At 39.8% G+C, this 24,018-nt stretch overlaps 1 protein-coding gene across 3 annotated transcripts in view; it reads right to left on the reverse strand.

Moving 5' to 3' along the window:
• Positions 1-412: 412 nt before the first annotated feature.
• UBA2 (ubiquitin like modifier activating enzyme 2) overlaps positions 413-24,018 on the reverse strand; it is a 36,194-nt gene continuing 12,588 nt past the window's right edge. The window contains exons 9-17 of one of the 3 annotated variants that reach the window (XM_036274599.1): positions 19,217-19,316; positions 17,882-18,048; positions 15,508-15,601; positions 15,283-15,395; positions 11,495-11,650; positions 9,243-9,339; positions 4,835-4,940; positions 2,762-2,898; positions 413-1,317 (exon numbers count right to left, since the gene is read on the reverse strand). In XM_036274599.1, coding sequence (XP_036130492.1) covers positions 1,136-1,317; positions 2,762-2,898; positions 4,835-4,940; positions 9,243-9,339; positions 11,495-11,650; positions 15,283-15,395; positions 15,508-15,601; positions 17,882-18,048; positions 19,217-19,316 — 1,152 coding nt within the window. In that variant the 3' untranslated portion in view covers positions 413-1,135. Of the gene's footprint in view, positions 1,318-2,761; positions 2,899-3,424; positions 3,456-4,834; positions 4,941-9,242; positions 9,340-11,494; positions 11,651-15,282; positions 15,396-15,507; positions 15,602-17,881; positions 18,049-19,216; positions 19,317-24,018 lie in introns of those variants that run through there. The other 2 variants (XM_036274598.1, XM_036274600.1) reach the window with 2 other exon arrangements.

The following is a 24,018-nucleotide window of genomic DNA, read 5'->3' on the forward strand; positions in this document are numbered from 1 at the left end:
GGGGTTCTGCTATCTGAAAACTCAAGGCACACCTGTGAGGAGAGGACCCTACCGGCCCTCTGGGGTCCAGGCAGAGATATGAGTGCTGATGCATCCAGAGCTGGTCTGGCCACATCGGTAGGCTGGAGTTGGGCCCAAAATGAATGGTACTCTAAAGAAGTGGAGAAGACTGCAGAAAAAAGGACTCAGCCTCTGGAATCTCAAATCCAAGGCTCTAAGTTAATGGGGCTGGCCAAAGATACTCTTAAATACTCTCAACAAAAGGTCAACTATTTACAATCCAAATTTAAAAAGCAACATTGCCATTAAAAGCTTTATTTTAGAAAGTAATCATCTATGGCAAATAGTGGAGATCTTTTAACCTTCACATCCATTACAAGTTAACTTTTTAAAAGGAAAGAATTTAGCATGCCTGCAGTAAATACAATGGATAAACCCAACAAGGCAGCAGACACGTGAACTGTGCAGGCATGTACAAGTATGCAGAGGCCATTTATTTGGTCCATAAGTACAGTATAGTCGTATTTGAGTTTTACAAAACATCAAATATAAATAACCTGAAACTGTAACAATACACAAAAATTGGCTTCTTACACAGACATACCAGGCAGTACAAGCTGAATACTTAGTAAATTAACATTGTTTTACATCAATATACATAGTGCCAGTTAATATTTAAAAAGTTTCAATGCATAGCACTTGATACTTTTTTAATCTGTTTAAGAGTATGAAAATGGTTAGATCTAGGCTAAAAATAATTCTTTTTCTAACCAAAAATAAAGGCATAATATTTATAACCAGGTATCAACTTTACTAAACCACAATATTTTAAACTATTAAATGATACCTAAGGATATTTACATTAAAAAAGGCAACATGCATTGTGTTGTTTCATCTCATGACTGGTTATGCAAACGCTTTGTTCAAAGGGTTTTAAAACTATATTCCTACTTTCCATACAGCATATCGCAATGTGTCTAATAGTTCTAGCAAAATGAGTGCTTTCAAAGGGAGCAGGATCATCTTCAAGTCACCAGGGTCAACCTGTCCCCTTTGGAACAAAGGACTTAACAAACAACCTGGTTCTGCCCGGGGTGACCTAATGCAGTGAGGATTCTGTCAGAGGCACTGCTGTTCAATCCACTGCTATCACATCATCCAGCTCGTCTGAACGTTCTGTGCGTGACCTCTTTGTACTGATATTCTCTTTCTCCTCTAATTTCCTCTTTCGACTTCTCTCTTCTTCACTAATGTCAGCATTATTTGAAGGACCTTCTTCATCTGAATCAACTATGAGCACATCATCTTGCTCTTGTGCTTATTTCAGGGAAAAAAAGGAAAAAAATGGTTAAAAGTATGGGAATTACTAGTAGATCATTAATATTTCATATAAGTTGAAAAGTTAACTCTTCTGATGTACATCAGATCTTAAGAAAGGGTACCCTTAGACTGTACTGACTTCATGTTTTCTGTATTAAGCACCTATTTCTTTTCTAATAATAATAAAAAAAAAACCAGTAACAAGCATTATATTACTCAAATTACTACAGTTCCTTGTTCCTATTTCTCCAACAGAAAAGGGGAGGGTGCAAATCCTAATACTGTGATGTAATAAAAAACAACAACAACACATACATAGCACTTACAATGTGCCAGGAACTGCTCTGAGCACTTTGCATATAACAACTCATTAAATCATCACAACCACCCTATAAAGAAGATAACATTATTATCCATTTTCCAGAAAAGTAAACTGAGGTACAAAGAGGTTGAGTTGCCCAAGATCACACCATAGCAGAGGATGAGGCCAGGATACAACACACACAGTGGAGACTCTATAGTACATGCATTTAACCTTACACCAGTTAGTTTTGTGCCCCGACCCAACAAACCAAAGGCAGAGTACCTATCTTATTGCCACAGTCTCTAAAATCTACCCTCAGATGATCAATAAATGTACATTTTGAATTATGATTTTTAAAAAGCCACCACAGTCCGTTCCTCAAAGGATGTTGGCTCTATTTTCAGAGGGGGGTGAGGGGAAGGTCAAGAACCCATGGCCCACAAGTGGGCCAAACTCTAGATAGTCTCAAAGTCCACCTTTAAAACTCAGAGGACATTAGAACCGAGAAACATATTCAAAGAACACCAAAGACCCAGGGTCAATGAAATGGAAACAGAAGTAAAAAAACTGGTACCTTTTAGTTTCCTGACTTAAAGAATGAAGGGGTGGTGGTGTGTGTGTCTGTGTGGACATCCAAATACAAGTACAAGCACCAGCACGGAAAACCCAGAAAACAGAGCCTCTGTTGCACTGCTCCAAAGTCACACCGACTCTGAGAAAACTGTGAAATCTATAATTCTATACTCAGCAAGCATCTGCTCACTCATAATAGTCAGATGCACAGAGCTGTCACCTCTAAGTAAAACGGGGATACAAAATCCAAAACTACTACTACACTAAGAATAAATGGTCTTTATGCATTAGTAAACTCACAGATATAACCAGTTATAAAAATCCACGAACAAAAAATGGCAAAGTGTTTTTATTTTCAGTAAGAATTTCCCCCAGTCTTAAATGGCTTTATGGGTCATACATTCAAATCGCCATTAAAACAATCAATGCCAAACCAACACATACCTCTAACAGTCCTTTTGATTTCTACTTTATGGTCAACGTTCATCAAATAATCATAGTTTGTTTCTGTATAGTCTAGCCTGCTGGGTAATTAGCAACCTGCTGGCTGGGGCCATGACTCACCTGTGGACGTGGAAGGCTGAGCTCCATCGTCACTGCCATTGGTTATGCTTTTGGCGGCATCTTCAGCTTGTTTGGGCCCCACTTTTTCTGGGGCATCACCAACAACTTCAAATTCAACATCCTTCCCTAGGTCTTCACTGTAAGAGAACCACACACCATAAAACGGAACAGTGCTATGACTACTCACAAAAACAAAGATGCACCAGAGAGGTATTTGAAGTGTATGCTATGTACACACCAAATATTTAGATTCTGATTTTCCTTCAAATAGCTAAAATAAAAAACAAGACTATATGCAACAGATTTTTGTCATACAGGTCATTGCAAACTGCAACTCAAATTGTACATACCACTCACTGCACCTTCAAATAAGGGGAAGGGTGTGCATTTTTTTTTTTTAAATGTTAAATAACTTTATCGCTAAAGCAGAAAACTGAGTCCAAAGGTCTATGGCCTGATGTTAACTCTTTGGCATCATTCTTCAGCTACTATGTGAAGAGAGTCTACACTCCTACTCTGATCTTGATCGAAGTGATTTGGTTTTAGGAGTAGGATACATGGATCCTGGGTTTCCCCCACCTACAGGCAGCACTCTGCTTCTGCAATGCGCTCCCAAAACCACATATCCAGGTTTAATGCATAAAAGTCAAACAAAAGACTTACCTGTTATAAAGGGGGGTCTGTTCTGAGAGAGCTAAAAAATATGATTTAAAAAACCCTAATCATGCCTCCTCTTTTAGATACCTTCTAATATATTTTCATTTTATTGTACCTGCCCTTTCACTGTCTTTTTTTCACACCAACCCAAGCACACCACGGACATCCAACTGGTGCCTGCGGCTACAGCTCATTCTTAGCATTGTCTTTGACTCAACTGTCTGACTTTGTGAAGCTTATACTCATTACTAATAACCCAAATTCAGTCTTTCCTGTAATTTTATGCTTTTCATAAACCAAACATATGAAACACAATGTTCTCCAAACGATACAAAGTTATATGTTTGTACAGAGATGGTGATACTGGCAAAACAGCTGGACAAAGCTGTTGGTTAGACAGTACCCCAAAGTCCTAAGTCAGGGTGCGATTTAGGGGCATCAGTGAGCATGCACAAAACTACATGCGCCTTGTTCAACAGAGAACATTACCCAAGTGGAGGACCATCTAGATTTTAATTGTTTTATACACACACACACTCGCAAATATCCTACAATGAAAGTATTTTAAGTGCCTCTTATGAAGGATGTAAAATGAAATTAAAAGTATACATATGACCCAGGAATCTATACAGTATAATTTTAATATTCTCTTAATGTTACAGATCACAAATGAAATACTTATTTTCTTCTAATGAATCTTTAAAAATAACAAATTTTTATCCTAGTTCAATTATTAAAACGAACTCACCTCTGATTATAACTATTCAAATGCCTTGATTTCTTTCCCAGGCATGTGCCTTGACTGGGGATTGAACCATGATCCTTTGGTCTGTGGGCCGACACTCTCTCTAACCGCTAAGCCAAACCAGTCTGGGCTCAAACGCCTGGATTTCTACCCTCTTCCTGATCAGCCACCATCAACAACAGTTAAAACATTTTTTGTTTACCCATTTAATTTCTGAATACCCCAAATTTTCTGTAGGTCAAACCTCAGGGAATTTAGTGCCAACTTAAGCAAATATACAGTGCAGTTTCATATGAACTGTAGAGTTTAAGGGTAAGAAAACATTTTTTTTTCATCCACTGTACCTTAAGTTGTATAGTCAAATAATTTCTTACATTTAAAATATTAATAGTTCTGCCCTGGCCGGTTTGGCTCAGTGGTTGGAGCATTGGCCTGCAGTCCCGAGAGACTTGGGTTTGGTTCCCGCTAAGGGCATGTACCTCGGTTGCAATTTGTCCCCCGCCCTGGTTGGGTCCTGCGGGTAGCAACCACTCGATGTGTCCCTTTCATGTCAATGTTTCTCTCTCTCTCTCTCCCTCCCACTCTATCGGAACAAAATATTGAAAAATGTCCTCGGGTGAGGATAAAAAAACAAACAAACAAACAAAAAATAAAATATTAATAGTTCCTACCTATGAAGGATGTTGATCAATAAAGTGTAGTCCTGAAGGAAGTCATCTGCTTGAAGCCGGCTCCCGTTTCTAATTCCAAATTCTGACAATTTCTTGTGATTATTAGCTAGGAAATTTTAAAGAAATTCGAATACTTTAGTTATAGCTCCATGGAGCAGTCACGTTAGTTTTAAAGAGGTTAACACCCTACCCTAAACTGAATTGTGGGCCCGCCCCCAATTCATATGTTGAAGCCCTAACCCCAGTACCTCAGAATATGACTGTATTTGGAGATAGTGCTTTTTAAAAATGATTAAAAGGAGGCTGTTAGGGTGGACCCTGATCCAATCTAACTGGCATCCTCATGAGAAGCCAAGGAGAGAAACCTCAGGAGAAAACAAACCTGCTGCCACTTTAAGACCTCTAGCCCCAGAACTATGAGAAAATAAATGTGTGTTATTTAAGTCACCCTTATCTGTGTATTTTGGTATGGCAGCCCTAGCAAACAATCCATTAAAATATTTGCCACTTATGCCCTGGTCAGTCTGGCTCAGCAGTTGGAGCATCGGCCTATGGACGGAGTCGCGGGTTCAATTCCGGACAAGGGCATATACCACTGTTGCGGTTTATCCCTGGACCTGGTCGGGGTCATGCGGGAGGCAACTAGTCAATGTGTCCTTCTCATGTCGATATTTCTCTCTCTCCCACCCTCCCACTCTATCAAAATAAATAAATAAATAAATAAATAAAACATTTGCCACTTAGGAATTCATCCCTGAACACTCAACTACTATTACTTCAAAAGCACCAAAATGAGAAATTCTGAGAACTTTCTCCCATTCAAACTGAATTAATCTAGAATCTTGAGCAGTCAAAGACAACTTCCATAGTTCAAAATATATTCTTTATTGATTTAAGAGAGAGAAATATTGACTTGTTGTTCTACCTATCTATCCATTCATTCGTTACTTCTTATATGTACCCTGACTGGGGATCGAACCCACAACCGTGGCTATCAGGACAATGTTTTAACCAACTGAGCTACCCAGACGGGGCCCAAAATATATTCTATGTTGTAAAGAGTTTATCCACAACAAAACTTTTTAAATCTTTATTAATTTTAAAGAGTGAGGAAGGGAGAGGGAGAGACAGAGAGAAACATCGATTGGCCACCTCCTGCGTGCCCCACACTGGGGACTGGGCCCACAACCAGGGCAAGTGCCTTGACCAGGAACCTAACTGGTGACCTCCTGGTGCACAGGTTGACGCTCAACCACCGAGCCACACTGGCCAAGCCACAACAAAACTTTTAAGCAAGTTTTATAATTCAGAATATGAGAAAACTCTAAATAAAATTTTTGTTTTCTACCCTGGCCGGTTTGGCTCAGTGGTTAGAGCGTCGGCCTGTGGTCCAGAGAGACCCGGGTTCGGTTCCCACTAAGGATGCGTAACTCAGTTGCAGTTTGTCCCCGGCCCTGGTTGGGTTGTGCGGGTGTCAATCACTCAATGTGTCCCTTTCACATGGATCTTTCTCTCTCTCTCTCTCTCTCTCTCTCTCTCTCTCTCTCCTCCCCCCTCCCTCCCACTCTATCTGAACAAAAAATGGAAAAATATCCTCGGGTAAGGATAAAAAAAAGAAAAAAAAAATTTGTTTTCCAACATCAACATTTCTCAATGAAGAGCCAGTGGGGCCTCCCAAAAATAAACATTACAACCTCGTTCTATCTTCCACATGTCTTTTCTGTATCATCTGAATATCCCCAGTATGCAGAATGTGCTTAGCACCCAGTAGCATTCAGTAACACTCTGCTACATGGACTGTAAATACTCCCATGAAGAACGATCCCTCCCACCAAACTTTGGGTGTCACCTATTCTGGAGTCTGTCTGCCATCACTATGCTCCTCTCTCCTGACCTGTGAGAACACTCAGGTCTCATCTACAAAACTGCTTCCTCTATAGCACAGGGAATTAGTAATACTGTAATAACTACACATGGTGTCAGGTGGGTAGACTTATGGGGTGATAACTTTGTAAAGTATATAATGATCTAACCACTATGTTGTACACCAGAAACAAAAACAATATTGCATGTAAACTGTAATATAAATTTTTAAATTTTCATAAAAAGTAAAGATTTCAAAAGAGAAAACCCTGCTTCCTCATCTTGCTCCCTATATGCACTCCCAGTTCACTTATTGAGTGCGTTTGTGAGGCGCACAGACCGCAAAGAACTTTCTGACCTATATCCACAGTGCCTGTCATATACTAAGCATACTATATTTTAAATTCTAGTTATCATGTTTAACTTTATGTGATTTAATTAATGCTTATTATTTCTTTTATTGCTTAAAAGAAAAATGCTTAGGAAGTATCTTCCTCCCTAGGCTTTGAAATGCAGAAAGACCGACAGTTTCTAGTTTTTTTGTGTGTTTTTTTTATACAAATGTATTATTTTAACTTTCCAATCTACCTGGAATGTCTTTAGAAAACAATAGTTCCCACCCATCCTTCCACCCCTAAGACCTTTCACACATTCCCCATTCACGACAAACTCCTCAGATCCAACACATTCAAAAGGAGAAGTTACTGTGCAGTCTACCCTGGTTAATTAGCACATTTGTAAAGCCAGAGTCCTGGCAACAGTCCTGCAACGATGCTGCTCTGCTTCACCAGTGCCCTAAATTCTGACCTTGCACGTCTCTTGTCATCTGTTTCTACCTTAGTAAAAATCCCTCATTCCCCTCCCTAACTGGCTCCACCTCCACTCTCTTACCCCTAACTCATTCTGGAAATTATACTACAAGGTAACCACATTACTTCACCACTTAAACCGTGGGGTGGGGGTGGAGGGGCAGAGACACATTACGTGTAGCCACAGAAAGTCCTCCAGTGCACCTCCCGTGAACCGGCACTGCCACCCCACCGCACCCTACCTTCCAGTGAAACAACGTGACTAGCCATTCCCAAAGCCTCTTATGTTGTTTCATAAGTCATGCCATTGTAGAAGCTGCTCATTCTGCCCAAATGCAGACACTCCCTTCTCTGCCCAGAGGATTCTTAACTTCTTCAAGAACTGGCCCAGGAGTCCTTTCTTCTGTGACCTCCCTTTAACCTTCCATTCACCAGGTTTCAATTCATACATTCTTTTCCCACAGTATTTCTTAGACTGTACTAAATCCACTAGCTGATAATCTCTCCTTCCAGGCTATAAAGTATTTCAAATGAGAGACTCCTGTCATACTCGTCCTTGAATTATGACTACCTATAACTATGCCTATAGTACAGGACTCCACATATATTTGAATAAATGCTATCTCACCCTCAGCAGCACACATATTTTGTGGAGAAGGGCCCCTTTAAGCCACCGAGATTCTTGACCAGTTTCTATTTTTAAGGTCCTAACATTTGAGAGCCAGCTAGGACTAAGAGAACAGGGTAGAACCATGAACAAACTTTTTTCTTTGGATAAGACAGCTGGCTAGAATGAATACTAAATATTCAACTAGACTCTTAAAATACACTACTACCCAGCCACAACATGGCCTCCAATTACTCATGACCTAAAAGTCCAAACAATTTGACAAGGAACTACAGCCAAGAAGAATCCTGACACTAAGTTTTAAAGAAGGCTTAACATTTGAATCCCCATTAGGATTTGGCAAAATGTACTGAATTAAATAACCAGTAAAGAAATAGGTAAATAAATTAAGTCAATAAAAATAAACAAACAAACAAACAAACAGTGCCCCCAAATTTTCAAAGTAATGGTACTCTGGCAAAATTTAGAATATCAAGAAATCAACTAAAATGGTAACCCAAGAGATTCTGAGATGCCAAAGTGACAGAAGAGAATTCTAAGACCAATGAGACTAACCAGTGTAGGCTGAAGGAGGCATGACCAGAACCAATCCTCACTAAGAAAGCTTCAACAGAATCAAATGCATTGAACCTTCTATAACAAATGCAGTAACAAAAGGGATGGCCTGCTTGAACTTAAAAAAGTCTAAAAACCCAAAACTAGGCACTGATTTTCAACACTATTTTCTGCTCTATATAGGAGCAGGCTACGAAGGGACCAAACAGCCAACAGCCAGGGCAATCTCATTACCACTGTAGCTCCAGGATCCATGATACAAGCAAGGCAGTGCCTTCGAAGTGGACAAGAGCACTGAAGTCACTGTACATAGTGACTATGTGCTGGGTTATAGAAAAACAGCCCCTGAGACACAATGACAATACAGAGTTCCCCAGACTAACTTGTGATCCCACCAAGGCATGCCGTCTTGGAAGAGCACTCCTTGACCACATGGCCACGTTCAGCTGTGATGCTGAGTAACGTACACCTCGAATGGACAAACTAGCGTGCACTCCTTCATTTAGGCATCTCCACTCAAATGAAGGCAGTATATAAATGCAATGTATCATACCGTCCGTCTCTCCCTCTTCTGAAGATATTAAGATTGTTCCTTTCCCATCCTCGATTTGGACATCGGGTGCTACCATAGCAAATTTTTCTTTCACAATCTACAGGGATAAAAGATTCAAAATATTAATATATGTAATTAAAGACCATAAAATACTTGGACTTTTTTTTCCATAAAGTGTCTTACTTTCCCCTTCCATTGGAAGGGGGCCAAGTAGCTGTACAAGATACCTCAGGGCAAGTAGAAAAGCAGTGGGAATTCCACCAATTATTTCATGCCCATGCTCTATCCCGTTTGAATACTGATAAAGATAAAGATCAGACACAACTTCCTCCAAATGGGGGACAGAGAACTCCTTGACTGGCTCTTGGTATTTTGTCCTTCCCTGAAGATTAGGTACTTAGCTAAATACATATTTCCTCTTAGTCTCCATGACAACCCTGTACTAACAGACATTTTACAGTCGCAAATTTTCTCATTAACTTTATTCTCAGATGGTCCAAAAATGACATTATTCTGTCAAATCTACATGCTCCTAAAAATAAAAAAGGGGGAAGGGGATTCTTTAAAGGTCGGTTTATTCTACAGATAATGGAATTTTGCCTTTAAGTGCAAGCATGAGTAGATACCAAGTATAATTATTTCTAAAAAAGAAGGTGGGGCAACCACCCTCTACTGACCAGTATTCCAAGTCCTGCTGTTTCCCCATCCCAAACAAAAGATCCAATCAACTGCTCTGTATATACATTTGTGGGAGAAAGGATATTCCTCTTCCTGAGAATATTTTTCTATTTATCATTAGATAGAGTGAGAGGGAGGGAGGGAGGGAGGGAGAGAGAGACACAGAGAAATATCGATGTGATAGAGACACATCAACTGCCTGCCTCCCGCACAACCTGACCAGGGGTGGGGACGAACTGCAACCAAGGTAGGTACATGTTCTTGACCAGAATTGAACCTGCGACTCACTGGTCCACAGGCGGACACTCTAACCGCTGAACCAAACCAGCCAGGGCAGGACATTCCCTCTTAAGCAGTCTGTAGGACCTTGAAGGTCTGGGAGGCATGTAAGGATATAACATGATGATGGATATAATCATAAAACAATCTGACCTTGGCCAGTTTGGCTCAGCAGTTGGAATGTTGGCCTGCGGACCGGAGAGTCCTGGGTTCGGTTCCTGCCAAGGGCACATACCTCAGTTGCAGTTTGTCCCCGGCCCCTGTTGGGGTCGTGCGGGTGGCAGCCACTCGATATGTCTCTCTTACATCAATGTTTCTCTCTCTCTTCCTTCTTCTCCTTCTGAAGATAAATGCAAAAAAAAAAAAAGTCCTCTGGTAAGGATAAAAAAACAAACAAAAAATGGAAGTAATCCCAAAGGTGGGAAGCAATGCCCACTGGGGCAATTTTTGATATCTTCCCTAATAAAAAAAACCCAAACTAGCCAGTTTAGGGGGAAACTAAAAACCTGGCCATAGAACCAGACCACATCCCCCATTTCCCTCACTCTGGAGCGCTATAGGTGAATGCAGGTATACAAATGCTGCATCTCCTGCTCTGGCTGGGCAGGTCAGTTGGTTGTAACGTCATCCTGTACATTGAAAGGTGGCAGGTCTGATTCTTGGTAAGGGTACATACCTAGGTTATGGGTTCGGTCCCAAGTCAGGGTGTGTGAGGGAGACAACTGATTGATGTTTCTCTCTCTCTCTCCTCTCCCTTCCTCTTTCTAATATCAATGGAATACATATCCTCAAGTGAGGAGTAAAATAAATAAATACATAAATACATAAATAAATAAATAAATAAACAAATAAATAAAAATAAAACAAATGCTGCATCTCCTCAACAGACCAGAGTCAGGACCATCACCAAACTGTTTTAGGACACCTCTTGTCTGTCAAAAAATACAGAACGTACATGCTATCTGGGAAAAACAGTGAGCAAAAACCTCCTGCTTCCCAAGATACTGCACCACCTCTGTAATACCCATGGTGCATTTTCTAGCCAAATACAGCTAATTCCTTTCTGGAATTACATCACATATTTCAGCACATATTCTGAAACCACAGAGAAAAGGGCCAGCAAGATTGCAAATGGTAAAGTGACCAAGGATATCAGAGCAACACACCTCAGCAGCCAGTCTTTAGTTATTGCCGTCACGCAGTAAAATGCAAAAGAAAATGAGGTGTTTTTTTATTTTATTTTAGGAAAAGGAAAACGAACGAACTTGTAGAAGAGAACTAGCCTCTGCACTTACCTTATCTTGTAACGTGAGAACGGTCACTTTATGGACATTCAGTCGCACAGTCACCTCTGGCTTGCTGGCACATACATAACAATTAGGGTTGGGAGGATCCAGTGCACAAGGCACAAGGAGCTTCTTCCTTGGGTTTGGTTGTTTATTCAAAAAAATCTTTGGAGGTGAAAATCACACAATCAGAAATTCAAGTCACAATTTTATACACCATACAATCTGAAATTTACTCGTATTTACTGTATAGCCAATAAAAAAGGATGTAAATATTCCCTTCTAAACGGCAAAGGGCTAAGGAAAAATCATGACTAAGCATATGACTTTTCAAATTAGCTACCTTGTAAAAGGCTGAGCTTACTGAAAAGAAATCTTGTATTTAATACTCTAGACTACCCTGCAAACTAATCTAGCAAGACTAAGGGCTTAGGTATACTCATCTCTTGTATCAATAATCAGCTTCTGGGTATCTCCCTACTGGTTATTCTTATCATTTTTAAGCCAAGTTCTCAACAAGACCAATACATTAATATCTCCAACTAATGATAATGCTTTCACAGATGTATGGAACCAATGGGCTTGCCTTTCGTTTTGAGTTTTCTATGATTATGATATTAACTTTTATATAACTAAGAGAAAAAAACTAATGTACTTCTGGCACTACTAGCACCTATTCACCATTTCCCTAATACCCAAACAGAAAAATAAGAACCAAGGCAAATTAAAAAAACTACACTGAAATTTAAGAAGACCCCAACCTCAAACTACTACAAAGTTTGGAGAACACTAGCCAGATTCAATATGAACAAATGTCAGGTAACACTGAAAGCTAATATATAAATTCTCATCTTGTGACTACCAAGTACTGTGGTATTTGCTAACATTAATTAATTCTAAAGAGAAAAACCCCATGCATTCCCCCAAGCTTAAAGAAGTAAATTCCTCCAGAGGCAGTTAAGAGGTAGAGAGATCTCCTGTATTAACAGTATTACTGGTACTAAGTCATTGTACTGGCAGGCTGGAAGAAGGGTAAATGGGGGAACAGATTTGTTTGAGCTTCAATGGAAAAATAACTGTGCCTTAGCAATTGACAGTAATAGAAACAATCACTGACACTATTAATATCCAGCCTAACACTACTAACCAATCCTGAAATTCACTATGAACAAAAAAACCCCCAGAAATAAGTATCATTAACGCAAGAGAGGAATAGAGCTGAGATGGCAAAGAATCAAGAAGGATGCTAGAGGAACAGTGGACATTTTAATAAATACAACAATTAGTAATGTGAGCTCAAAGGGATATGGTAGCCACAGGATAAAATTAAACCTGCTATTAAAAAGTTGGAACTCGCCCAGCCGGTGTGGCTCAGTGGTTGAGCATCGACCCATGTACCAAGAGGTCGCTGGTTCGGTTCCTGGTCAGGACACATGACCAGGTTGTGGGCCAAATCCCCAGTGGGGGGCATGCAGAAGGAGGTCAGTCGATGTTCTCTCTCATCAATGTTACTATCTCTCTCTCCATCTCCTTTCTTCTCTTTCTAAACATCAATAAAGAAAAAAAGTTTGAACTAAAAAAATGTTCTTAGAAATAAAAAATATGTTAGCAAAAAAAAATTTTAATAAAAGATGGCACACTGGAAATACAATACTACATTTCTTGATCCTGAATTTCATGAAAACAGTAAGATATTCAAAGACTGCATCAATAATGGCACTGAAAAACAAGAGTATCATCACTAATTAGTTTTTGTTTGTTTAGAAATTCTTGAAATTAAATTGGTCCTTTTAAAAAGGGAAACAAATAGCAAAACGATTGGCTATAACATTTTTTTTTTTTAATCCTTACTTGGGGACATTTTTGCATTTATCTTCAGATAGAGTGGGAGGGAGAGAGGGAGGAAGAGAGAAACATCGATGTGAGAGAGACACACAGAGTGGCTACCAGCCATACGACCCCAACTGGGGCTGGGGACAAACTGCAACCGAGGTACGGGCCCGGGCAGAAACCGAACTCGGGACCCCCTGGTTCGCGGGCCGATGCTCCAACCACTGAGCCAAACTGGCCAGAGCTATAACATTTTTAAGGAGTAAGAAAGCAAAGCATCTTCAGACACACAAACTCAATACAAAATGAAAGCCGGAATCCAAAGAGAATATCCAAGTGGCTCTAATCTTCAGATACACCTAAGGAGACATAAAACAAGAACCTGCAAGGGGAGAAGAGCAAAGAGAAGCTATCTTCTCCACAGAAATAACAAGAAAAATTACGACCTTGGTGCATCAAGGAGGGGAAATCTTCCTTTATAATTAAGTAAAATAAAATAGGGTTTATGCAGATTTGCTGTCTGAATAAGTATGTGGATTGAAAAACTAAGGAATTTAAAAATGTTCCCAGACTGGTAGGACCCCAGATAAGTAAACACAAATCCTCCTTGAAGAAACACATTTAATGGGTCTTTACGGAATTACCAAAGATATAGTTTTAACAAATACTAAGTGAGTTTAAAAAAAAAACAAGCTCATTGCCAGGCTGGTGTGGCTCAACAGTTGAGCTTTGGCATCAAGATGTTTCAGGTTCCATTCCCAGTCAGGGCACAAGCCCAGGATTCAGGCTCGATCCCCAGCAGGGGGCCTACAGGAGGCAGCCAATCAATATTGATGTCTCCCCCTCCTCAATGTTTCTCTCTCTCTAAAATCAATAAAAAAGATATTTAAAAAACAAAAAACAGCCCTGGCCAGTTTGGCTCAGCAGTTGAAAGCGTCGGCCTGCGGACCAGTGAGTCCAGGGTTCAATTCTGGTCAAGGGCACGTGCCTCGGTTGGGGTTTGGTCCCCAGGCCTGGCTGGGGTGGTGCGGGAGGCAGCCAGTCCATGTGTCTCTCTCACATAGATGTTTCTCTCTCTCGCAATCCCCCTCCCACTCTGTCTGAAGATAAATGGAAAAATATCCTTGGGTAAGGATTAAAAACAAAACAACCAATCATACACCATACAAGGAAACGATATACTATGAGACAGATCTGGCAGATATAACAGTAAAATCATTCATAAAGGTTTAAGACATTAACATTATCAAATAATATAAAACAGGTTTAAAATAAAATGATTAAGGCCCTGGTCAGTGTGGCTCAGTGGTTACAATGTCAGCCTGCACATCGAAGGGCCTTGGGCTCGATTCTAGGTCAAGGGCATACATGTACCTGGGTTTACAGTTCAATCCCCATCTCGGTTGGGGGCATGCATGTACAGGAGGCAACCAATCATCGATATGTCTCACATCAATGCCCCCCTCCCCCAAACTCTGTCTAAAAATCAATGGAAAAAATATCCTTGGGTGAGGATTAACCAAAATAAATAAATAATAATATGATTAAGAAACACAGCACTATACAAAGTACAGCATAGGGAATATAGTCAATAATACTGTAATAACTATGTATGGTGCCAGGTGGGTAATGGAAATATCAGGGGGATCACTATGTAAAGTACATGATTGTCTAACCACTATACTGAACACCTGAAACTAATACAAAATATTATAAAATGTAAACTGTAATTGACTAAAGAGAACTGGACTATAAACCAACCAAACAAAATTTAAAACCCGTAAAGAACTTTAGCACTCACAAAGTAACTGGGATAATTAATTTTCCATTGCTCTAAACCAGTTTTATTAATTTTTTAACTGTTAAGTTTAATGTTGTATTTTTAATACATTATTTTTTCCCCTGCAAATATATATTACTTTACAAAGAAGGTAAATAAAAAATACAAATAGAATAGAAATACTCACTGTTCTACACTGGTCTATTTTTCCTGATAAAATCTTCAATCCTTCCAATACTATTAACCCAGCAATCACTGCATTAGTAGTAGCGATAGCAGGAATAATGTTCCCTGCCATTGCTAAAAAAAGTTAAAAATTAAAAAAAAAAAAGGATGAATATGTTTAACTGTTAAAAAAGAAAAGACTAACATAGCATTTTAGATGATACAATTGAAGTACAAAACAACTTACATTTTATATCAAATCTGCTCTTCATATTCATACTGAAAATATGCATCCTGAGGTTTGCAGCAGAGGTGACAAAATCCATTGCAGATGGGTCATCCTACCAATAATTTAAATAATTTAACAGGTCTCCCCCAAAATTTACGAATTTCACTAGCATTACTTTTAGAACAATACTTGCATGTTTATAACATTGCAGTCAGTCAACCAGAAAAAGAGATGGCCACGAGGGAGCGGTAAAGCCTTACTGCTTGTAGCTTGAAGATGGGATGAGTAGGGGGCAGGGTCTCATCACCAGCTCCACTGACCCAGGAATATAATCTGACAAGGATGCCATGAGCCATCAGGCTCCTAGGAACTCAGACACCAATTCCATTAATTGACAATGGCAACCCTTTCCTGGGTCCATCAGTCAGTACAGGCATACCGCAGATACTGTGGGTTCAGTCACAGACCACCAAAATAAAGCGAGTGTCATAATAAAGCAAGTCACAATCCTTTTGCTGGTAGAAGGTCTTGTCTTCAATTTGTTAAAAACACAACATTCGCTGCCAGGCTGGTATGGTTCAGTGGATTGAGTGTTGACCCGTGGACTAAGAGGTCCCGGTTCAATTCTTGGTCAGGGCACATGCCCAGGTTGTGGGCCCAATCCCCAGGGGGGGGCATGTAGGAGGCAACCGATTGATGTTCTCTCCCATTGATGTTTCTCTCTCTCTCTAAAATCAATAAAGAAACAATATTTAAAAAACACACACATCTAACCAGTTGGTGTGCCTCAGATTAGGCATCATCCCACACACTGAGAAATCCCTGTTTGATTCCTTGTCAGGGCATGTGCCCGGGTTGCAGGCTGGATCCCCAGTAAGGGATGTGCAGGAGGCAGCCAATCTATTTTAAAACGTAATAACTCCTGGTACCGCATATACCTAAGAGACTAATGTTTATAAGAATTTCAAAAATCTAAATTTAGTAGCTTGATTTTACATGGGTGATTCAACAATTCCAAAATTTGCACACACAAAGTTATCACATCAGTTTGCTAAAGCTGACTAAACTTTTTTTCTTAAAGTTCATGGGAAATATTTACCATCATAGGAACATATAAACTCTGTATCAGATATATCACTTGTAGCCTTAGAAAATATTGCCTGCATTAAAAATAACTAAAACTTGCCCTGGCTGGTTTGCTCAATGGTTAGAGCATTGGCCTGCTCACTGAAAGGGGTCTTCGGTTCGATTCCCAGTCAAGGGCATGCCTGGGTTGCAGGTTCAATCCCTGGCCCCAACTGGGGTGCATGTGGGAGGCAACTGACAATGTGCATCTCTCTTTCACATCAATGTACCCCCCACCCCCACATCCCTCCTTCTCTAAAAAAGTAAAACTCATCAAACCTCAAAACACAACATCTAGCCCTGGCCGGTTTGGCTCAGCAGTTGGAGTGTTGGCCCACGGACCAGAGAGTCCAAGGTTCGGTTCCCGCTAAGGGCTCGCACCTCAGTTGCAGTTTGTCCCTGGCCCAGGTTGGGGTCGTGTGGGTGGCAAGCACTTGATGTGTGTCTCTCTCTTCCTCCCTCTCTATCTCAAGGTAAATGCAAAAAGTGTACTTGGGTGAGGATAACAAAACAAAACACAACACAACATCTAGCCCTGGCCAGTGTGTCTCTGTTGGTTAGGCATCATCCCATGCACTGCAAGGTTTCAGGTTCATTTTGGGTCAGGGCACGTGCCCAGGTTGGGGACTCGATCCCCAATAGGGGGCATCCTGGAGGCAGCATATAGATATTACATTCTCACATGGATGTTTCTCTCTCCTTCCTCTCTCTAAAAATCAATACAAATCTTAAAAAAAAAAATACTTCTATATAAAAAAAACACACCCTAATTGTAAAATACTATATCAACTTGTAAGGAATATTACTCTTATTTTTGTTTTTAGAGGTCTCAGACCTCTAAAATAGTTATAATTATTTCAACAGAAAGGCAATTTTGTTACTTTTAAGGTCAAACTGGTCCAAAGCTGTTGTCTCCAAAAGAATTTTGACCTCTGTTAACAAATCTATACTACACAGGAAGCTTTCTTAAGTTTGTAAAATATTTTACTCTAATACATTCACAATATTTCTCTAGCCAACATAATTTTAAACCATTAACACATTACTAGAATCTAAAATGAGGTTTTATGATATTGCCTGAATTCATGCAGAAAATTCATAGTTCAATGTAGTGATTAAAGATAAACATCCAAACAAAATCAAAACCATGTCCCCAAAATCTGGTAAAATAAACAATATTGAAAAAATTACTAGCTTCTGATTACAGTTCAAGAACTAAAATATACATCTGATATATAAGTAATTACCACTGTACTTCAAAACGAACCTTGTCCCATATGAGCTCAGCGCCATCCCCCTTTTCAGCTAAATGGTCTCTCAAAGTCTCAATGCTCTTTGAAAAAAGACGTGCATAGCTCTTTACGTCTAGAACCTGCTGGTCTTTGAGACCTAACTGGGGTTCATTTTGTTGATCTGCTGCATTGATTTCTCCTCCTAAGGAAAAAAAATATTAGCAATTTCACTAGTAAATATCATTTCTCTACAGTTTTAATAATTCAATGCCTGACCAATTAAGAAAATAATATAAAAGAAATTCTATTAAAGTAATTATAACAATGACACATACATCTGTATAAGAAAATTGTCCTGGCTAGTTTGGCTCAGTGGTTGGAGTGTGGGCCTGCAATCCAGAGAGATCCGGGTTCGGTTCCTGCTAAGGGTGCGTACCTCAGTTGCAATTTGTCCCTGGCCCTGGTTGGGTCATGTGGGTGGCAACCACTCGATGTGTCCCTTTAACATCAATGATTCTCTCTTTCTCTCTCCCCCTCCCACTCTATCTGAACAAAAAGTGGAAAAATGTCCTCGGGTGAGGATTAAAAAAAAAAGAAAACTACTAATACTGAGATGGGAAAGATGCAAGACTGTTTCAGAACCTCAAAGGATTACCAGGGGATTCAAGAATATAGATAAGATGATAAGCATTATACCCAGCACATAGTAAGCACTCAATAAGTGGATACTATTAGAACCACACTCATATTGGTCCGTAAATCCCAAATATCCATTACTGTAGGAAATTGCTCCAAACTGACATCTCTAATCTCCTTGGGACCCTTTAAGTTCCAATGTGCTGACCATTGCTGTGCATAATTCAATTGCCATACAATTCAGATAAAGCAGTTCATCCAGACAGTGTGTTGAGGATGAGTGGGATAAGGAATTTGTCACTATAGCAATAGTTTTACTCATATTTAAAATTATAAATATGTTCCTAATTTAAATCTAAAGAGATAATCACACAAAGATACAAAGATGTGTATACATATATTTTCGTCACTACACTGTGTTTCAGGGAACATATTAGACAACTAAATGTTAACAGATAAAGGACTATTTACTAAAAGTTAGAGCATTAATTCCATTACACAAAGTGCTCGTGTCTATGTGCAGAGATTTCACTACCAGACAGTCCCTAAAACATTAACAGTGGCTATTTCTGTAGGTGATAAGATTTCCAGTGATTTTCCCTTCTTTATAATTTTTTGAATTATTTGAACTTCTTACCATTGAATGTATACCACTGTTCAGAAATAACAGGGCTAGCTAAAGACTGAGGGAATTTCCAATTTAGGTATCAAAAATACTAAAATGTACCCTTTACCTTGACTCTGTACTTCAGCCCAGTCCAATGGAACCGGAGGTTTCCTTTTCCGCCATAGTTTGTCCATTGTCAACAGATACCTGATATCATCTTTAAAAAGCTTTAAATAAATAAATAGATAAATAAATCAATAAATTCCATAAACTCTACAGTCCCTATGCTGATAAAATACAACAAAATTTCACTGCTGATTTATTATCAATATTACACTATAAAATCTTCTGACATGCCATACCCCGGCTGGTGTGGCTCAGTGGCTGGACGACCCATGCACCAAGAAGTCGTTGGTTTGATTCCTGGTCAGGGCACATGCCCAGGTTGTGGGCCTGATCCCCAGTGAGGGGCAACCAAGAGGCGGCTAATTGATATTCTCTCTCATGGATGTTTCTCTCTCTCTCTCTCTCTCTCCCTCTCCTTTCCTCCCTCTAAAATCAATAAAGGAAAAAAAAAACTTAAAAAAAAAAAAGAGAGACTTAAAAAAAAATAAAGACATGCTGTATACCAGTAGATTAACAATTTTTTAATTGATTATTTAGAGAAAGAGGAAGGGAGAAAGATAGAAACATCAATGTGAGAGAGAAACACCGATTGGCCGCCTCCCGCAAGCCCCTCAGTGGGGATCAAGCCCGCAACCTGGGCATGTGCCCTGACTGGGAATCAAACCAGAACCTCTCAGTCCATGGGTCGATGTTCAATTCATTGAGCCACACTGGTTGGACAGATTAACAATTAAAATTTTTTTTTATTTATTGATTTGAGAGAGAGATCAGTTTGTTGTTCCACTTATTTATGCATTCACTGGTTGATTCTTGTATGTGCCCTGACTGGGGGTTGAACCCACAACACCTTGGCATATTGCGACCAACTGAGCAACCCTGCCAAGGCCTAGATTAACAATTTTTAAAAGAAGCTCAAGCCTTTTGTAAAAGAAAATTTTGACACAGAGCTCCTATATCTGTGATAGTTAAAAGCAGAAGTACTCTGCCCTGACCGATTTGAGTGTCGGCCCATGGACCGGAGAGTCCCAGGTTCGGTTCCTGCTAGGGGCATGTACCTAGGTTGCAGTATGACCCCAGCCCCAGTTGGGGTCATGTGGGTGGCAACCACTCGATGTGTCTCTCTCACACCGAATTTTCTCTCCCCACCCCCCTCTCTCTGAAGATAAATGAGGAAAAAAAAGTGTCCCTGGGTAAGGATAAAAAAAAGAAAAAGGCAGAGGTACTCTGAGGAGTGCAAAGCAAGGGAACTCTGAACTGTGATGAATGACCCTGCCCTAGCAAGTCACCTCCCTAAAAGCTTCCCTAAGGTTCCAAAGATCTTCTGAAGCACAGTCATACCAACCAAGGGACTAAATAAACATACACCAACTCCACAAGAATTGAACACAATCATTAAGCCTGGAGATACCAGTCTGCAATATCTCCAAATCTGTAGGTACACACAAATAAAACATACACACTCTAAAGTTATTAAGAACAGAATTTAACCATCTGTAACATTGTTGAAATGTGCCCCCCCACCAAAATGAACAAAAAGACGATTACTATTTGAAAAACATAAACATTACTATATACTGAAAGACTATCACATATATCACACTATTCTATATGGTAGAATTTAAAATGATTTTAATATCCTTGGTTGCATTTCTATTGATTTATTCAACATATTTATCTGCTATAAATTTAGGCATCCTTAATCTTTGGAAAACCAGCCAAATATACAAATAATTAGAATACAATTTAGTGTGAAAACCACGTAACTTGGAGTACTATCAGGAACTTTATTGTATTTATCTGAGACATGAGGAAAGAGTTCAAGAAAGTTAACATCTGAAATGGGTACACAGGAAAAGATTGAGAAGTTCAATATGACAGGGGTCACAAAAGTGGCTGGAGACACTCTGTAGAGTACCTTCAGCACTTGGCTGAAAAGTTATCCAGACCATGGGGAATCAGCATGGTTTCCAAAGCACAAGCTCCATGTCTTTTCTTTAAAAATCCTATTATTAAATGCCCAGAGTCCCTCAGAGTTCTGAATTGAAGTATCTTCACTCTGTTCTATAAACCTATGCATCTTTAATACATAGCTACTCCAAACCCTTCTACTGACCTATAAAATCACTTATTATTTCTCCAATATTTCATAGGAGTCCTACCTACCTCCTCCCTTTATGCTCCAACCCCAACACATCTGCTTCCTACTGCACCTACCTCAGAGAATGCTACCTCTGTTCATCCTGCTGCCCAGCAGGAAACCAGGTATTGATTCCTCACCTCATACACCCCAATTCCTGTTAGTCTACTTTTCCTTCCCATTCCACTGGGAATACAGGATACAGGAAGTTGTCCTTTAGACTACTCAGTCACTGCACAACTCCAGAAAGCACTGTCCCAAATTGCTCACAAGAGGATAATAAGGTGCCAGAATGGTGCATTGCATACCCTCTACATCCTTATAGTGACACTACAGACCAGCAGTTCTCAACCTGTGGGTCGTGACCCCTTTGGGGGTCGAAACACCTTTCACAGGGGTCGCCTAAGACCATCGGAAAACACATATTTCTGATGGTGATTCATAACAGTAGCAAAATTACAGTTATGAAGTAGCAACAAAAACAATTTTATGGTTGGGGATCATCACAACATGAGGAATTGTATTAAAGGGTTGTGGCATTAGGAAGGCTGAGAACCACTGCTATAGACTATCTTTTAATGCATTCCTACTGCCTTCATATAACATCCCTATCATAACCTAGAAAGCCCAGCCTGCTCTAGCCTCAGCTTACATTCCCAGTCCTCCTTCCACTCTCCCCTTTAATGGGAATGACTTCAGTACTGCAACCCAAGATTTTCTTTGTATATGCTGCACTCTTATCCCTACCTTTATTCTTCTTTTTTTTTTTATCCTCACCCGAGGACATTTTTCCATATTTTGTTCAGACAGAGTGGGAGGGGGAGAGAGAGAAACATCAACGTGAAAGGGACACATCGAGTAGCTGCCACCTGCATGACCCAACCAGGGCCGGGGACAAACTGCAACCGAGGTATGTGCCCTTAGCGGGAACCGAACCCGGGTCTCTCTGTACCGCAGGCCGACACTTTAACCGCTGAGCCAAACTGGCCAGGGCATAAGTTTACTTTTTATTAAAAGGTTCCAATGCAACTAAACTTAATGTCTTATCAATGAATCTGCAATTACTTGTTCAATGTTTGACTTCTCTAGACTTTGAGATCCCTACAAAGAGCAGGGACTCTATTTTCTGTCGTGTTCCCCATTAAATCTCCTGTACAGCCCTGGCCAGCTGGCTCAGTAGTAGAAGCATCAGACCAAGACAAAAGAGTCACAGTTTCAATTCCGGTCAAGGGCACATACTTCAGTTGCAGTTCATCCCCGGCCCTGGTCGGGGTTTTGCAGGAGTCGGCCAGTTGATGTGTCTCTCTCGCATCAATGTCTCTGTCTCTGTCTCTCTCCCTCTCTCCCTCCCACTTTATCTGAAGATAGATGGGAAAAAGTATCCTCAGGTGAGGATTAAAAAAAAAACAAAACTCCTGACATTAGGTGGTGCCTGACACACAACAGATGCTTAAATTGTCTGTTAGACAAAAGACTGGAGATATACGTCAGATTATTCTGGCATTCAACTGTTGCTTGGATTAGAATACAAATAGGTATATAGATACCAGTTTGAAAAATATTGTCATTATCCATTTGAGCGTTCATTGCATTTTAAGTATAATCACAATAAAAACCATTTTTTTTAAGGAAAAGGGAATAGTGAGAGAATAATGCAACAGGCTTAAGAAAATCAACCTGTGACACCTGTTGATAGTGAGGAAAGATATGAAATATAAGCTGGATGAAGTAGCAAGCCATTTGCTTAGGACAGCAAGACCTGTGCATGTTAGAAAGCAGAGAGCAGGAGACAGGAAAGGTTACAGATGCAGGGCAGAGAGAAAATACTGTTTGAAAAATAAGATAAAGGAGAAAGAAAAATAAGAGGTAGAAAAGTTAGCCTTTACTCAGACATTTCCCTCCAACGGAAGGTAAAAGAATAATGAGTCTGCAGTGAAATGGAACATTCTCTTAGCAAGTAAATTATGTCCAATGGCTTCAAATTTGTTACCGTATCTTCAAGGTCATTTGCTTAGTGAGGGTAACAAGAATATATTAGGCAGTTTAAGAGCTGAGAAAGTTTCAAGTACCTGTTAGATAAACTTGCTAAGGAACAAAGGCAGAAGAAATAAAGACTTTAAAATACAGATCTGAGTCCTGGCCAGTTTGATTCAGTGGACAGAGCATCAGCCTGAGGACCAAAGGGTCGAGGAGTTCAATTCCCGGTCAAGGGCAATACCTGGGTTGGAGGTTCAATCCCCAGGCCTGGTTGGGGTTGTGCAGGAGGCAAACAATAGATGTATCTCTCTCTCTCACATCAATGTTTCTCTTCCTCTCCCTCTTCCCCTCCCTCCCACTCTATCTAAAAATAACAATCAATGAAAAAATTTCCTTAGGTGAGGATTGACAAAAAATAAAATAAAACAATCTTGAGTATTTCTTTAGAAATATTCAGCAGACAAATAATATGCACTAATGAAAAGGGGTTCAACCAAGAACAAAAGGCTTTGGGATTAAAAAATTGTCAACAGAAGATTTAAGCAGAAAAAGCATAGAAGACGAGAAACAGCAGGAACCAAACACCAATTATAAGGAAAACCAACTTTCAGTAAAAGTGAGAGAAGGGAAGACAAGAGTGTATAAGTTTCTGTACTTTACCTCCTATAAAGATGTTATATTGATTTAGT

Source organism: Molossus molossus, unplaced genomic scaffold (assembly GCF_014108415.1).
Source record: "Molossus molossus isolate mMolMol1 unplaced genomic scaffold, mMolMol1.p scaffold_m16_p_21, whole genome shotgun sequence".
In the NCBI taxonomy this organism is placed as follows: domain Eukaryota; kingdom Metazoa; phylum Chordata; class Mammalia; order Chiroptera; family Molossidae; genus Molossus; species Molossus molossus.